Source organism: Coptis chinensis, chromosome 2 (assembly GCF_015680905.1).
Source record: "Coptis chinensis isolate HL-2020 chromosome 2, ASM1568090v1, whole genome shotgun sequence".
NCBI classification, from domain to species: Eukaryota; Viridiplantae; Streptophyta; class Magnoliopsida; order Ranunculales; family Ranunculaceae; genus Coptis; species Coptis chinensis.
The window spans coordinates 113,563,345-113,582,644 of record NC_141457.1 but is presented as its reverse complement, the minus strand read 5'-3'; the positions used below and the strand labels follow the sequence as shown (position 1 = coordinate 113,582,644).

Here is a 19,300-nt window from a genome sequence, read left to right as displayed (position 1 = left end):
AGAGGGAGAAGACAGTATAGTATGTTGAGTTGTTGACTAGTATTAAATGTATCCACATGCTACCACGTTTACCAACTCTCCTCTCCCTCTCCTTTTCAAAAGCTGAGATTCTTTCTTTCACTCCATATTTTTCAAGTCTCAAAGAGTATTACAATTTTACTTGCATCCAGAGTCACTAACGAAATGGGGCACGCGTGCATAGGCGTATCTGCAGTTTTGCACACATAAACACACATAAGTGCATGTGCGCTCTCTTCAATCCAAAATGTCATCTGCAATCCGCATTACATGTTAAAACTAGATTTTTCTTCCATAAGAATGTGTTCTTTGCTCCATTCGATGGGAATTGTTACATCACATGCGGTAGCTTATGTACATGTGTAGAATATTTGATATTTTTCAAGATTGGTATAGGTGGAATTACGTGATTCCGTGACAGTGCATGAAGGAATGACCTTTCGTATTTTATTTCCGGTGTTGCACGATGCAATTCTTCAGGTGTTGCTTGCTTAATGTATACGAGTGCACGATAGTGACGATACTATATAACAAATCCTTCTCGCCACTTAAATTAAGTACAGAAGACATTTTAACTTCACATGATGTCTACCAAATCTATGTGGTATCATTTTTGGATTTGACTGGGCTAAGGCCGAACTCTTAAACCAATTCCAATTCCAATTCCAATTCCAATTAAAACTAGAAGATGGTGGACAACTGGACATCAGAACCATTTCATCGCTTGTGCTTGTTTCATCAGTTTAAGATCCTATAAATCGGGGTTTTGTTTTCTTAGTTGTCAGATATTCATATTGAGCTATTATTGTAAAATTGTCCATATTGATAATGACGTGGAAGGTTATCATAGTGAAAATAACTTCCCAAGAGAATAATAGTCATCGGGATCATCAACAATGATTGTGATATTATGCATTTATCGTCATCGCAATCCATCATCCTAAAGATGCTTCCTAGTGGGGAGATATGGATGTTAGATAATGACCTGAGCTTGATGGGGTAGGAGTTTGTCCGAGTCAAATGGGACCAAAGGCTAAGCCCCATGTGCACATCTCCTTGGATCACTCTATGCCATATTTATACGATACGATCTCTCTTTGGGCTTTTGGTAACTCAATCAAAGAAAGTGTTGAATTTAGAGTATCAAACAAAGAGAAGAGAGAAGAAAAGTTGCAAGTCATCTTAACTTCTCTGCAGCTGATTGATGTTTTGAAGGTCTAGTTGCACTATCCAGTTCCCATCCCATAGGGTCCTAGGTCCTATAATTGAAACTTGCGGATTTGGAGGCTTTTATATAACACATTGGGTCCCCCCTCAGGGCTTTCAGTTTCAATGTTTGGGCTGACTCATGGATTTGAGACTTGTCCAAAACTCCAAATAATAATTCGCCAACTTTGACTTGGGAACAGTTTTTAATAATTCATATAGAGTTGGAACTTGGGAGTGAAAACCGACTTGTGCTCGTCAATTTGATTTGATTTGAATTATCGGCTGTGCACGTGTGTTCAACTGCTCGTCGATATATATTGTTTTATAAATTTTACGAGTAACCATAGACCAAAATATCACCGATATATATGATATATCGTAGTATTTTGGTACACTGACATTGATATTTCTGATATATATCTATTGAATATAGAATTTTTTTTTCCCCAATATATATCGGAATTTTCGATATAAAATTTTATATTCCTGAAATAATCAATATTTATGATATATATCGTTTGACTTTTTGACTATTTTTTAATATAAATTTGATATTTCTAATATATTTCCGATATTTTAAATAGTTTGGATTTGTCACAAAAAAAATAGATATATCCAATATATATCAGTTTTTGAATACACCGATATATTAACCGATATCGATATTTTGGTCTTTGCGAGTAACATAAAACAGTTAGCATCAAAAGGTGTTATGGAATAGGGACTATATGAAACCAGATTGGAATCCAATATTTCGTTTCAATTTGTCGTTGATTGGAGTAACACTTATACTGACATAAGAAAATATGAGAGCAACATTACTGTATTTTTTTAACAAGTCCGTGATATGAACTCCATTTTATATAAATTCCAAATGAACTCTACTACTAAAAGTGGATTTATAAGATGAATTGAAGGCTGATTTTTTGTGAAGATAGGCTTTTCATAATAGAGAATCTTCTTACTAAAAATTAGCTCAAACAAAAATATTTAACTTTGTCAAAAGTTGTTTTGAAATTTGAAAAATTTGGACCGTTGGATAATTTTATAATACTGTAAGCAAATTTTGATACGTCCGACATCTTCAAATGTGCTAATTTTTTCTAAAGATAATCTATATTGTGGGAAGAACATCTCCACTAAAAATCAGTTTCTAATTCATTGTTTTTCATAGTGGAGTTTCTTTGGAGTTCATATAACGGACATGTTTTTTTTATTAGGGTTAGTTTGTCCAAACCCTCCACTTTTATCACCACTTTATAATAAACCCCCCATATTTTTAAACATCACGATTTCTCTTAGCGTCGTCTAATTTCTATCCTAGTTCTGTTAGTTTTTTACTTAATACCAAAATTATTCCTGAACTAAGGGTATAACTAACACCTTGAGCTTATTTCCTTAAACCAACCTATATCCACACTCAAAAGTCCATACACACCAACTAATGGCCATACAATTAATGTCCACCCTAGATGCACTGTAGCAACCCATCTTTCTTTTCCAATTCATTTTTGCAAACAGAAACAAAAAACTCTTTAAATTCCAGCGATTAAATTATCGAACACCCGAAACCAATCAAGACACACCATCTCTTTTGCATCTAGTCTTTCAAAAAACCCCTAAACAACTGAAACTCAATTACTCACTTAATAAATAATACATTTTTACTAACTGTTTTTTGCATCCAAATCGGTTTTTGATAAATAATATATTCTTTTGCATCCAAATTGTTTTTTGATAAATGGAATTGGTGTCCTCACAACTCATGTCAAAAAATGGAGGGAAAAAAAATGATAGAAGTCGAGAGGAAGAAGAAGACAGTAATGGCAGCTGGTTTGGCTTGGGCTGAAGGGAAAAACAACAAAGAATTGGGGGCGACATTGCCGGGCGATATTGGTAATGTCGCGCGCGACAGTATCAATATTGTGCAAGGTAGTCTTATTCCAAATTTACGAATGATATTTGTGACCACTTAGAATTAGTCAAAATTTGCGACCAGTTTTTCAAATTTTTTCTTGAAATTTAAAAAATATACTATCACCACCTAGAGATGCTCTAATCCAACATTACCTAAAACTTCAAATACATGAAACTTGAAGTACATTTGCTTTGGAGTGGAGGATTTGACCCCGCCGTACTTAAAAAGGAAAACTACAGTTATTCTTCAACTTCTGAGCCAGGCGTCCTATTGTTTGAAACTAAAATTACTCATTTGTCCTTAATCTGGATAATTAAAACATTCTTTATGAAAAATTGAACGTATAGCTAGGTAGGTTAGTAGGTAGTAGCCGGTTAGATCTATTATGCCCCACTAACATGTTCAGACTTCAGACGTGACTGATGAATCAGTGCCATGTAAACAGATGTATGACCCATTATGGGGTACGGTTTTGTTTGTACAATACTACATTCAAGTGTAGGTTCTTTTTAACATGGTTGTATTATTATAGTTTGTCCTCAATTCTGCGAGCCATTCGAATGTCTGGATACAAATGTTCCGCCGCTATAAACCCACCCGGCCACCCCCTTCTTAAAAAAAATTTGGTTGACAAGCTGGCGGATTAACAAATTATATACGGTCCCAATAGACTGCAGACCGCTGATATGTTGTATTGGCCAATTAGAACGAATGAGATATTGTAGAGTTGCAGGAACTGACTACTAAAGTTGGTAAAATTTTTAGGTGATGATACAAAAAGTCTAGAAATTGAATCTCGCCAGTATCAAAAAATTACTGATCTCATTTAAAACAGACTTGCCATTAAAAAAAAAAAAAATAGATATTCGTAAAATTCTAAATTGTTATTTGTTAGTTTTTAATTTATCGGTGATCTTTTATACATTGAGATACATTTATATATTTGAAGTTTGAAACATAATACCCCCTATCACAAAAGTAAACTTTTGAATTTTGTATACGCATGCTTCGGAGCCACCATCAAACAACTTGCATGCTGTATCACTGGACCGATCCATTGGCTTGTGTAGTTGTGTGTGTGTGGCAAAATGCACATGAAGAGTTTCAAAAAGGTGGTGGTCCTGTTCAAACAGTCTGGAAGTAAGTCGGTACGTCCGTTCCATTGTGATCTGTGGATACATGTTAGTAAGCGATAAAATTGAAACATGCACGTGACAATAATGAAATCCGTACTAACCATAACGTGCAGGGCGGTCCTGAGATTTTGGGGCCCAACGCTAATTCCTATTAGGGGGGCCAACAAAAATGTGCCTGAACTTTTTTTTTTTAAAATATTAGCTTGAGCTGGCTTTAACTCACGAACAAAAAGTTGTACTTCTGTCTTATACTCTTATTACCTGCTAAGCTACTTCGTGTTTCTACTGCTTACTAAGTTATATATAGTACATTGTTCTTGAGGATGGGGCCTAATTTTAAGCCAACTTTTGGGGGGTCAGCCGCTTGCCTATGTCGACTGTCCTCAAGGTCGCCCCTGATAACGTGGCTGTGATGTTTGAATTGCCGTTGATGTCTGTGTATTTTATCTAGTAACTGTGAACGAGTAAATTCTCTTGTTTCATACAGTTCATGGGGGCATAATAAACATTTACTAAAGTGAACCTAAGAGGGTTTCTCCAGTTGTAGGAAGGCCCAAAATTAAGTTAGGTTCTAGTGCGGGTGAAGTGAATTTTTTTCACTATGGAGCGGCTCAAACAGTTGGGCTTAAAAGAAAAGTTTCGACACTTGCGGGCTGGTTCAGGAAAATGGACCTTTTTAAGGTCTGTTTTTAATATGGTTAAAATTGAGATATTTTAGCCATTACTAGATCGACGTCGCTCTACTCTCGATTCTTTTATTCATATTTATCCCGTCCTCAGTGGGGGTCAAATTGTTTGGAGGGACAATCAGAACTGATTCATCCTTTGTCATGGGTATTGTTGGTAAGCGTGTTAATAATGTTATGTATTTAATTGACCGTTTAGTGTATTGGAGGATCCACAATGTGAGTTAGCGCTCCTACCAATTTGTGTTGGGTTGTCTAAGCTGGTATTTGTAGTTCGTACTTCTCCACCATCCTTTTTTAAGGAGGCAGTTGAGATTTTTGATCGGCATCTTCGTAGTGTTTTTCAGGATATTATAATTTATGATTGTCCTAACTTTGAAGATTTACAGTAGTGTTTAGTGAGGTTTTCTTTATGTCTTTGTAGATTAGGTATCTATTATGCCACTGATGTCTCTAAATTTTATTTTGTTGCCTCTCATTCTCAGACGTTTGAGCTTCATAACCACATTCTTAAGAGTTGTGGCCTAGTGCCTATGGATGAGATTTTTTATGATTGTTAGTATTGCATTGCGTCTACTTGATTTTAACCTTAGTTCTCTGGATGTGAATGCAATCGTCCCGTCAAAACCACAAAACATTTTGGCTGAAACTTTCTATTGTAAGGTTGTTGATGGTCTTGAGAGGGAGTTTGAGTTATCTGCATGTCAGAAAGCAGTCATTAGTTGCTTGCAGTCTAAAACATGCAAAAAGTTTCTATTTGGTATTCTGATGGAGGGACTTTGTCACACCCCAAATTTCCAAACAATTAAAATAGAAAATTATTCAAGATATAAATATCTCAATCGCCACCTTATTCCATCATCTGAAAACCCAGGGGTGAAACGAAAACCTAATAACATATTATCAAACACGATATTAAAATCTAAGATCAAATTAAAACCAAATGGAACAATCATTCAATAAAATTATTAAACTAAAATAAATAAGGATCTTTTAGTATTACCCCCCTACTAGATGAGCCAATTAGGATTTCCCCCCTGAGTACACAAAAAAAAAACACGGTCAACCTAAGTTGACTTTTTTTTTGTGTGGGGGAGGAGACCCTAATTTCCCCATCTAGTTGGGGTAAATCCTAATTGACTCATCTAGTATGGGGGTAATACTAGTTAACTCAATAAATAAATATACAATAACCACCATGAGTATACATAATCATACTGGAAATATCACAAATACCAGTATTCATATTACACCACCACATCCATCATATCACACAAACCAAATACACATCTTTTACATAAAAACCACTCATCTACTTATAAAAACGAGGAATATATCACAATCAGGGAGTATGTTCATCCCTCGTGAGTATCAACTCACACAAACCACATATACATTTTTTTTGTAAGAAATCATGTACATCACAATACATAAATATTCATATAAAATAATTCACTCATACATCAAATCAATATTTTACTTTTCTTATTAATTATCTCGTTGACTCATTTATTAATATACACAGCCCAACCTTTAGTTTCTACTCTACGATTTGAACTTCACACATTTGATAAATCACACATACCCGTATGCCTCTCTCAAATCGAGTAAAACTACAAGACATATGTCCTAAGTGGGGATATCACCTCTACAAATATATTTTCATCTTGTAAACTCGTAACTTATGAGTCACATTCATCTCTAGACTTTCAATGCGCATAAACAAAGCCTCTTTTGGGCATAAAAAAAAGTAACAGATCATTCTTATACATTCAAGGAATCCAGACCTACATTCCCGTACACTCAAAGAATACAACCAGCCCGCAAAGCGAATACCTTAATTCCTCTCTAGGACGGCTTTCACATGACATCATTAGTCATAAATATTTCTTTACAATAAAGTGGCGTGGAGAGAACTAAAGATGTGGGCGACACATTATATTATATAAATGTTATTTACACAAGATCACACTAACACATATAAAAATCACATCCAATGTCAAAACTTGACAATAAACCAAATATTCTTTAACACATAGAAAACTGTAAATATAATAACAACAACGTCTCTCTCAAAGACATTAAATATATGCAATCATAACTATATCCATAAAGATAGAAGAAAAAAAATGATATGACATTCAAATTCCAAAATACTACCACATTTCAAAACACGTGTGTATGTCAATTAAAAAGAAATAAAGACTTGAATCAAAGTCAAAGAACAATAATAATTCATGCCTTAAGGTTGCACACTTCATTTCCCTTTTATTTCTCGATTGTATATATATTAAACTCAAACTTTAATGTAACATATATGTCATATGTTATAACATACCTCTATACTAACATTTAGTGTGTATGCAACAATTATGTACTTGGAATATAATTCAAAATGTGAAATTAAGCAATCCATACACCCATATATCTAAGTATAATCATTTATCTCATTACAAAAAGAAAAATTAACTAGAGCTCATCTAAAAAGAAAACATGGTAGGTTATCTAGCTAATTTGTCAAAGTAATAACTTTTATTACAGTCATCCAAATGATACACCACTTGATTATTTGAAAACTATGATAGGTATACTTACTTTTTCATGTAGAACTCGAAGTCCCAGTGTCATTTTATGTAGGAATAAAAATAGTTCAAACTTGGTAAATATCATAATTTTCAGCAAATTAGAATTCTGAGACGCTATCTTTCGGAGAAAACAACACTTTCCACAGGTGTCCAAAAGCTACAAGGCTTTTTGCGTTGAAATGAAGACTCTCATAACTTATTCTTTTATGTTTTACAAAAATTCTAACTCGCGCTCTAACTAGATGAAAATTGAGCTCGAACACATTGGCACACTGCGCAGAAACTGATTTTGGACACACTATTTTCTGTAAACCAAACTTCCAAACATCATAACTATCTCCATAGAAAACTCGGAATGTGACCAGACCAATTGGGTTAGAAAGAAGACTTAGAAAACTAACTTTTTAATGTTTTGGCAAGAGTTTGAATCTGACCCTAACTATATGAAAATATGGGTCCAAAACAAACACAAATTCTTATTTTTCAGAAGACAGATTTCTGACAATATTGTATCGACTGTATAACTTTTTACACTCAAGATTAAAATGAAGAAATACTTCTTGTTCTAAAAAGTATACTCAAAGAACATGGTTTTTCATGTTTTAAAAAGGTCCAAAACTTCTAAAAAAAATATATAATTATCAATTAGTAGGGTGTCGTTTACCAACTACTATTTTTTTTTTAAAAATTATCAAGCATATATATCAAAACAAGAATTTGGCAACCTTGGTGCCCCAATAATAGTGTGCCAACCTTGCTTCAGTAACAGTACACAATATATAATTTTTTTTTATCACATTAAAACCTTTTGATCCAAGTAAAAATAAAATAAAATATATAACTACTATAAATTATATGATAATCAATCAAATAAGATTTGAAAAGAAAATAAGATTTTAACTACTCACTTTCACCAATGTATATATAGTCTCGCCTTTTTGTGCTTGGATTTGTCTACTATTTTAATATGTTATACCTCCATGTATGAAACATTCACAGATTTAATTTGAAGGCAATCCAATAATGAATCACCTTCCATCTAAGCTGAAACTTACGACTGCACACTGCGGTTTTCCACTGTAATTACAATTACAACCGTTCTTGCTAATTAATGAAATCCTCGATGAATATCAAACATATGGATCTTTATGAAATTTTAATATGTTAAATCATTATGTGTTCTACATCTACAGATCAAATTGGAGGTCAATCCAATAATGGAATGATCTCCATACAAACAAAACAAAAACATTGTGCAATGTAGAATTCTAGTGTAGTTTATATACGACCAGCCTCATTTATAGCTACCTCGATGGCAACGTATTTGTACTCCACATTGGATGTGTTTGAAATTGGGATATATTATACTACTATATTTGATACACCTACAGATTAAATTTGAACTCCATCTAGTATTGTGTCAATCTCTATCTAAGCAAAAACTTACAACTGTGCACTGCAGTTTTCTACAGTTAGTTAAATTAGAAACCAGTCTTGCTAATAAAAATCTCGACAAATAGCCAGCCGTTGGATCTGTCTGAAAATAAAGTATGTCATACTTCAATGTGTCAGGATACTATGGTTTAAATGTGACACAAATCCATGTAGAGGTAGATCTGCATCTAGGCAAAAAACAAATATTGTGTCAGAGTTGTTTTATGGAGTAAAATTCACTATATACTATTCATCTTCTTCAAATACCACTTACAATTTATTAATGGCTCATACTACCAAATCAATATTCATATGAACAGTACAAATAGTAAGAACATATTATGTTACTACATAAATCATAAAAACTAACTCACCTTAGCTTGCAAAACGTTAGTAGTATCTAGAAAAGAAAATTGGTATCGCGTCGATACTCCTTCCTTTTTCTTCTCTTTGTTTTTCTTTGTTTTAAACCTAGAACTCTCCCTCTCTTCACTCTATCTCACTTTCTCTCATGTATCCCTTTTTTTTTAAACCCCCAAATGCAAGGAAAGAGGTTCGGTGGTTATAACAAACCCCCTTTTCCTCTCTCCCCACGTTTTTTTTTTCTATATTTATCATTTAAAAAAAAAAAAAAATCCCCACTAGCCCACTTTGTAGATAATAGGCCTATATCCAAATGATGCTAATAAAACAAAATAAAATACATACTATAAATATATATTTTTTTAACAAAAAAAATAGGGTTGTTATAGACTTGGACAACATATATCATAGGTGGAGTATAGTGTTATTCTCCGGTACCGTCTCATGATCCATTTGTACTTTGATGGTGCTCTTTATCCTGTATGCAAAAAGAACAGATTGGATATTTTTGGGGACCATGCAGCACATTGTAGACATTTTTCAGGTTTCAAATACCGTTATGATGATCATGTAATAAATATTTTATATGATATATTTTGGAGGGTTGGGGTACAAGTGGAAAAAGATGTTACTGTCAACTTTCTCACTAATCAGGATGACGACAGATAAATACTTCGGCCTGCAGATGTCTTGATTTACAATTAGTCTGAGAGAAATCGATCATGTATGTGTTGATATAATTGGAGTCACTTTGTTAGTAGGGTTAAGGAGTGGTGGTTTTGAGATGGGAGAAACAGCTAATAGACAATGTTGGCTCATCCATAAGACGACTTAGGCGGCCACCTCAGATTTAGAAGGCCTCCAAATTTTCTTATTTCTTCTTACATAAATTTGATATTACCATATTTTATAAAGAAAAAACAAAAACAAAAAAGGATACTAGGAGTCTCTTTGTTTTCTCTCCACGCACTAAATCTCGGGAGTTAATTGGTTTGAATAAAATTCAATCCAACATACCACTACAAAATTTGCATATTGGAGTTATACAATGAATCTAATGGTTGCTAGTGCATAGTTATCTTAATTTTTGTGGGAGTGTCTTCATTTAGTTAGATATATTAATTAGAAATAATCAAATAAAATATAAAATCTCACAATATATGCTAGAATCTCTATATTCTATGGCGTCGACTTCTTCTCAACTTAACTAATTAAAGACATATATATTAAAGACATATTAACCAACGTCTCTCCTTCTCAATGTCTATCTCTTACACACATATTACTTTCAATTTTTCAATGAATTTTTAAAGGAAAAAAGGTCTCGCTTTGATCGATCACCTAAGGCCACATATAGGCTTGAGCTGGCCCTGCTAATAGAGTAGCGACAAGGAAGATGGAGAAGGACGAGAAAACTTGTAGGGCTAACCAACGTTGTTTTATTCCATTTAGTTTCGACACTTTCAGGTTTTCTGCACAATAGTCTGTTTAGCTCTTCAAAAAACTTCAGAAAGTTATGGGCAGTAACGTAATGACGGCTAGTTCTAACGAGTTTGTGTTTATAAGAATAAGATTTGCTATTCAGAAAAGACTGACGGCGCAACATATTGCGTACTTGTTCCATTTGAAAAATATATATATTGGGAACAAATCAGTACACAATCTACTATGGTGCATACATGTTACCCCAACCTGGGATTTGAAATATTTTTCAAGCCCAAGAATATACAAGCTAGCATTTATTGTTACTGAAAAGCTAGTGTGCGCAGAGTGTACTCAGCGTATAACATCTAGGCCACTTATATAGGCACAAGTACTGGTGTATTGCAACAAAGAAGTACTGTCCAAGAGCCCTTATTTCTATGCACTTATACACCCTGATGCACTCTAGATACCCTCTTATTGTTATTGTCCGACGACCGCGTACTGTCAAAGTATGGCCCAACACACTGCAGCTTGAGAGTCAATACCCAAGACCATAGTCCACAATGCGAGTCGAATTCATATCGCAGGTACAAGCACCACATGTTCAAAAACCTCAAAAGCCTGCACGAAACAACGTTTTTTCAGGAGGACCAGCAGCGCCACAACATTGGCGGACGCGATTCAGCTTCCTGCACGAATAACAGATATCGATGTTTCTGAAATCATCTTACACATGGTCGCCAACGGACATTCGGGAATTTGTAAAGCAGAGCCATTCAAATAATAGTAATAATAATATCAGTAATAATTATAGGCTAAATCTATGGTGCGCGAGATGTATGGTGCGCCATTACATCTCGGCCACTCATACCAAGGGGTGCGTGTGTATTTAATGGCAAAGTACTGATCCAAAGGCCCAATATTACCTGCGCACCATACGACCTGACTGAAGACATGCTCATAATTATAAGATACCTATAAGACAAGGCCGAAAATATCGGTCGATTTATCGAAAAATCGCCGATATATATCGTTTTTTCAGCAATCCGACTTGAAAAATCCGAAATATCGGCTCGAAAATTTAATATTTTTAAACCGATATATATCGGTAAAACCGATATAAAGATATATATCAGTGATATATTCCGATGTATTCGATATATATCGTTTGACTTGGTTGGACGGTTTGACTTTTGACCGATTTTGTTGATGTTGACCGATATATAACGATATATCGATATATATCATTATATATCGGTGATATTTTCGATATATTCCGATTTTTTGATTTTTTTGAATATTATCACCAAAATGGGCAAAAACGATTTATCTCTCCGACATATCGATATATCCGATATATATCTTTTTTTGGCCTCTCCGATATATCCTAATATCCCGAAAAATTGGGCCTTGCTATAAGATACCTTCTTTACTGTTTTACGAGCCCTAAATGCTTTATACCCACAAGGCAAACCCCTTCTTATAGTTAGCTGCGAGTTTCAAGTTTTTTTTTTTTTTTTCCAATTCTGTTTTCTAAACCTAACAGAATTTTCTCATAAAAGAGGTGCAAGCCCAAAGCGGTTTTGAATTAGGTATTTAAGAGCATCTTTAGGAATGATATCAACATAGCACCAACAATTTGGTGTTTTTTCAATTTTAGGAGAGCTACATGTTGTTGAAAACACCAAAAAAATACCAAACCAAACACCAAATCGGCCAATATTTGGTTCCAGATTTGATGTTGTATCAAATCCCTCACGCAGTTTTGCGGTTTTTCCAACACCGCGTGGGCTTGGGCTTCTAATTGGGTTTATATGGCGCGATTTTGTGAAAACCGCGCTAGAAATTGGAAAAAAAAAAGAACAAAGTTTATGTGCGATTCATGGTGCGGTTTTCTCAAAACCGCGTAGGCTTGGGCCTGTCAGTTGGGCTTTAGTGGCGCAGTTTTGGAAAAATTGCGTGAGCTATATGGCACGGTTTTGCCAAAACCGCGTAGTTGCTTGGTGAAAATTTGATGTTGCTCCTAAAGTTGTTTGGTGTTTTTTTGGTTCAAAATTTTCTGTTTTTTTGGTAGCTCTTCTAAAGATGCTTTAAGTAACTTGAATTGGGATTGAGGTAAACACTCTTGGGCGGAGAAATTTGTGAATTTTGGGTGTAGAGAAATTTCACACTACCACTACATAATTGACACCCAGCAATCGATAGGGAGAGAGTAGCTCAATGCTACCCCATTCCCATCTTGAGATTTTGTTTTTGTTTCCCATCATTAATCGGAACGAGTGGCAAAAGTGCCCAATGAGCACAACGTGCGATAGAGGGCTTATAAGCTCTCCTAGTGTTACTTAACATAATCCCTTGGCTCATCAGACTAGATAAATTCCAACAGCTTCAAGTTAAAGAATGGATAAGTTTATGGTTTAGTCCACCTGCAGACTGGCAGATTCACAATGAGACTTGGACTAAAATTTGTTTACTTTTATATTCCAATATTTGGAGAGAGAAGTGTACTGTGTTTCACAATAAATCTATTCCATCTTTATTTCGAATCTCAAAAATCATTGATAGCTTCTTCTCTGATCCTACAAATCATAGAGTGCATACCAATATCACTAAGATTTCTATATCTGTGAATTGGGAACCACCACCAACAAGCTATCATAAGCTAAATGTAGATGCTAGTTACCATACTATAGATAATAGAGCTAGTTTTGGATATGTTTTAAGAGATGAAAATGGAATCTTTATGGCTGCAGATACTAGTTCAAGATGGGCTGCAGACCCAACAGACTCAGAATGCAGAGGACTTCTCAATACCCTCAAGTGGTGTCGAGGGCATCTAACTACAAACTTAGTAGTAAAGATAGATGCAAAAACTGTTACAGATCTCTTACGAGGAAAGCCATCAAGTGTAAGATGGAAATCAAAAGGAATTATATCTGATGCAGCAAGTTTTTTAAAATGAATATAAATATAGCATATATACATAGAAGTGGAAACAAAACAGCACACATACTAGCTAGGTTTGCAGTGAAATATCCACAGTCCTATAGCTGGACACATCACCCTCCACCATGGTTGGCTAATTCTCTAGAGGTGGATTATCAACATGTATTAACTACTAGAAGAACTAATATAGCTCCAATATGGTTGCAACGTAGCTTGGAGCGTGAAGATATCAATGTAACACCATGTTTATATAAATAAATTCGAAAATAATTACCCAAAAAAAAAAAAAAACATAGAAAACGTTGACTACCATGAGTGCACACATGCATCGCCAAACATGGCCACCGTGTATCTGTTTAATTATGTTATGAAAAAACTGCAATGATCATGGTATACCGACAAGGTCAAGAACTTAAAGGTAATATCATTTTGGACAAAAGCACCATTATATAATCAGGTAATGAATCCCTACGAAATATATAACCCATAGGAAATGTATGTGGTTTCCCTGTTTTCTGAGGTTCAAATCCGAGACCTAGGTGGATTGCAGCGGCAATATCCACAAACAAATCCAATAGCTAGCGATATATCGGAAACTCGAATAAGAAGTACTCGCAGTCTTGTAAGAAGAATTTAGCAATTTCATGTGTTGTGTATCAACTAATTATGTTGTTCTCCCATCAGATATACTTCAGCCAAAGAGTTGCACAAATAAGCCAAACATATGAGACACATAAATTACACCATAAAATCGGTCAAATACATAACAAGACTCATAATGTAATTGAAGCTCCTCCCTCGTATATGCATATGAAGGCGGCCGGATTCCTATGATCCTATCTACCTCTCCTGCATTTGCAGATTGGAGCAATCACAATGTAGGCCAACCAAAGTAAAATAAAAAGCTGTATAACAGTTGTGAGAGTTTGAGACACTTTTTTTTCCTTTTCTAATAACAGGGCACCCAATAGACAGTAAGACATTTTGAGAATACTCATAACAGTTCAAGTCGAAGAAGTTCGATGCAAAGCGTTATAGAGCAACTGTATTCCTGGTTAATACTTTCATTACTTTGTCAATTAAATCCAACTATCTCTAGACAATTTATCAACGATATGGGTCGATTTCATACATATTAAATTCTGATTTAACGAGAACTTTTAATAAGCAACTCCTAATCTGATTACAATGAAATTTTAGGTTTTTAGCTTACAGAAAAATAATGAATTTCAATAATTTTTGTCTAATTTCGTGAACTCTGAAATTATTGTCTACAACTGATATATTGATACCTTTTACCTCGTCTCGTCTCGTCTCATTTCTATACAAAGTAAAAGTAGGAATCTACTGTTTTATTGTTTGTCAAACCGTCAAAGTTGAAAATATCCTAAAAAACTTTCATAGCTCCACATCCCAATCAAAATTCCTATAAAATGCTTTGGCTCCATAATCATATCCTCCATTACCCAAAGTAAGGACAAATGTCAATATTTGGTCGATAACACCAGACCAGGTTACCGCTTTTGGTAAACAAATTAAAGCCCACTATCATTTTCCCTTAATCTAGAATTCTAGACCAATTAGACCACCCGTCAAAGAGTCAAAAGGCCCACCCAACTACGAAAAAGTCCAACATAATGAGTCCTTGATAAGTGGGAGTTGGGGACATTATCCTCCAATCATGCCAAAAACAACGGATATTTGGGAAGATTATACCCAATCAACCAAACTCACATTCAAGTATTCTACTATACTTTTTGTATTATTTAAATAATATTCTAACTTCTAAGTAGGGGTGTTCGTGTGCTTGGTATATCTGAAATCGAACCAGAACCGTTTGTAGGTCCTAAAATATTAGACCCATTAAAAATGAAACGAAACCAATAAAAAATCGAATTTATTAAAACCAAATGGTAAAAAACTGATGAGTACTCGAATTGAAATCAAAACTGATTATTATGATTTTGATATATAAAATTTAGTATTATATTACACTAAATACAAATCCAAACATTAATATATATATATAATTATTAAATACATATTTTGTAACAATATATTGAACATTTGTATTATAAACATTAATAATAATGTTAACAAGTATACGTATATTAAATATATTTACATGTTTGATATATTACACGTGTATACATGTATATATATGACAATGAATTCGTGTAATGTTAAAAATTGTAGTACATGTACTTAATTATTCTACATATTAAAATTTAGTATAATGTAGATGCATTCGATTTGAAATGCAAATTAATACGTGTGTATGTACAATTTATGAGATATATTTAAAGTGTTTAGAAAACTTTCAAAGAATACAAGTGTTATTTTCGCACTAAAAACAAATTTTTATATCGGTGGACGTAATTAAAAACATAATCTGATAAAAAACCGAAACCCGAACTGGAACCAATTTAATTAACCGATATGGTTCCGAGTTTTTTAAATATAAAAACCGAATTCTTTCGATAAAAGCCAAACCAGAACCGACCCATAAACACCCTACTTCTATGTACAAAATTAATTAACCACATGTGTGCACTATTAGATTATGTAACCTATGAGTGTTCAATTATTACTGTAACATTTTAAAGCAAATAGTAGGACAGTCACGCTCATGACTTACCTAAGTTATCCAGCCCAAGAATCAAACGGCAACGGCGTGAGCGAAGAATCAAGTAAATCGCAACGCTTTAATCCATAGCTACGAAGTACCTGATTATCAGCAAAATTCAACACTTTGTGCATCCCATTCCAGCAACTCTTAGCTGAATACCTCTGATTGTGATTCCCACTACACGGTTGACACCCAGTAAAGTGTGTAATAAACGGTCTTCTCCAACTCCCTTTTCCATTCCCAGCATCCTTAAGATACGGTTCACGCATTTCAGCATAGCTCTCACTCACAATCTCCGCGTGTCGCCTTCTTAAGCCACGTACACCTCTCTCTATTTCTACGTACTTGGCCGTGATATTATCCAGTGTACCCACAATCTCTTCCCAATAACCTTCAAAATAAAACTCACTCTCTAAGTAAATCTTGTTCGCCCACGTGTCCTTCCCTTTGAGTAGCAAGTAAACAAGACCCGATTGATCATCTGACTTTGGGAATAGCTTGTCAGGTAAAGTTGACCTCTGAATCTCACTCCACTTGTCAAAATCTGGTGTTTGTGGACCCATACTAGCCCATACGTTGATGAAATCCATTGACCACTGGCAATTACGTATGAGAAAAATTCCAGCATTGAGAGACACCCAACTTTTAACATCGTAAACTAAGTGGGCCCAACCATGGACAATCAGGTTATGATTTTGATACCTGTCTAATGGGAGTTTGAATTCCATGTCGGTGAATGCAGCATCTGAGTCGACCCACCAGATCCACTCGGATTCTGGGTGAGCAATCATAGCGGATCGGACCACGGGAAGTTTGGCCCAAAACGTGGTCATTTTTGGGTGGAACAAAGCGTTGTTGTAGAAAATATCGTAGCCGTGAATTCTACAGTAGTCGACCTTGTTTTTGAAGAATCTCAATAGAAGATGATCACCAATTGGGTTTCGACACGCGGACGGTTGAGATCCAGTGACTACTAAGATTCGTTCACGTACTCCAGTTGCAAATGAGGGGTGGTGAGACAGCCATATTCGCCGTTTTTCATCCCAATTTTTTATTGGCTTTTCTATGGAGTAGCTTAGATTTGGGTCGTCGTAGAATGTTGGATTCGGTGGGTCATTATTATCTTGTGGTTTTATGTTTGGTTGGGAAAATGAGGATGGGGATGGGAAATTTTGGATTTGGGTTGGGGAGAAGAAAGACCAAAAAGACCATATGAGGAGAAGAGCAGTGATGGATCCACCAACGAAGAGAAAAATGTCAGTTAACAAAGAAGTGTGTTTGTTACGAGGAGGAAAAGAGGGTTTAGCCATTGTTGTTTGCAATGGAGATTGATCAGGAGAAACCATTCTTTGTTTTGGTTTTGGCTACTTTCTTTTTTAGGTGTGAACGATTGGATATAGAAGTTATTGACGAAGATTTTTGGACATCTGTGGAGTGGAGCGGAGTGCGGAGTGACTGAAGAGTTGGCTTTTTAGAGCTTTCCTTAGCGGAGGAAAGAACTTGGACACCTTAGATTAGACTTTAGAGTGTTTATTGTATGGTTTTGTGGTCCTCAAATTAAGCCCATACTTAGCGGTGGCAATTTTCTTAGGACAAAGATCTTCACCATGTTCTCTAAAGAGCAAAACATACAATAAAATATGGGATACGAGTATTTATTAATACTCAATTTTCTTGATATATATGGTCGATATATTCTTCTTTAGGAATATTTTATATTGTTTCGTATACAAATATCAACAAATATCGTATTTTGAATATTTCTTGATATATCACGATATATAATTTATATTTATTTAAAATATAATGGTAAATATTAAATAAAGTTGTTGCCTAACCAATATATCACTAATATTTGTAGTCTTATGTGTCTCTAAACATATTGTGTATTTTTTATTGAAATCTCAATAGATATCGTGATATTTTGTTCTATAGTACAAAATGCCGCAAGGAATTCGTGATGTCTGTCATAATCTAAGGAATAGACAAAAATATCCTATACACTATCGAATATTTATAAAGTTAGCATTGTATGATTCGAGAATTCTAATGTGAACATTTTGATATATATCAAGTTTTTTCACGTCGATATTTTTTGTTGCATCAAGATTATGAATTATATTCTTATCTAATTGACAAAAAAATAATCTTAAAATATTACGAGAGAAAATTGTTGATAAAATCTTTTACATCCCAAATCAACTACAAAGTATTTTTTTAGCTATATTAAAATTTCACGTCATCTCTTATTAAAACATAAATTCCTTTTTTATTGAAAAAGAAAATTTTAGCATTTCTAATTAAAACAAGGGACTGGAATTTTCCACGACCACTTTTCACACTTCCCCGGATTGTAAAATGATATGACCAAAATACCCTAACTTTTTGTAAACAACAAAAGTAAACCGTCTCTACCTACTTTTCTCCTTAATACCCCACACCGCCCTTCTCGTTTATAGAGGGTAAACATGAACCACGAAATCGAAAAAAAATGTTTTCCCGCCCTTTTTACCATTTCAATGTGGAAGACAAAAAGACTCACTTTTCCCCATACGAAAGAATTTGGTTTCCATTTTAGCTGATTTCCTCTTGAAGCAACAACATTGAAGTGGTATAGAGTTTGTGATGGATTGAAACTTGGTAAAAGGATAGTGAATTCAAGCTGATGAAAAGGTAAGTCTTTAGTTATTCTTTCAATTTGTGTTTTGGCATTTGAAATCTTTTATTAACCATGTAACCCTCGTTTAAATCAAGTTTTCAATTTTAACCCATTTTCCCCTTCTTGTGTACTTAAAGCATTATAGGCTTGACTATGTTGATTACTTAAAGTAGATAATATGTTGTAGATATTGAGAATTCAATTGTACGGGATTCAATTGCACTATTGATTTTGTTGTATATTATTTTGCCATTGTAAATGCAGTCAAATTGCAGACAAGAAAAACTATTGA

General features: G+C 34.4%; 1 protein-coding gene across 2 annotated transcripts; it reads right to left on the bottom strand.

The window, feature by feature from the left end:
- Positions 1 to 11,004: 11,004 nt before the first annotated feature.
- Positions 11,005 to 18,069, bottom strand: LOC147520922 (galactomannan galactosyltransferase 1-like). 2 transcript variants are annotated; one of them, XM_086592432.1, is made up of 2 exons: positions 16,359 to 18,069; positions 11,005 to 11,463 (listed from the first exon to the last, which is right to left on the bottom strand). In XM_086592432.1, the coding sequence occupies exon 1, from the start codon at positions 17,693 to 17,695 to the stop codon at positions 16,364 to 16,366; it is 1,332 nt and encodes a 443-aa protein (XP_086448558.1). In that variant the 5' UTR covers positions 17,696 to 18,069; the 3' UTR covers positions 11,005 to 11,463; positions 16,359 to 16,363. The 2 variants fall into 2 exon arrangements, with proteins under 2 accessions (XP_086448558.1, XP_086448557.1); XM_086592431.1 differs by lacking the exon at positions 11,005 to 11,463 and adding an exon at positions 14,341 to 14,569.
- Between the last annotated feature and the right edge of the window lie 1,231 nt (positions 18,070 to 19,300).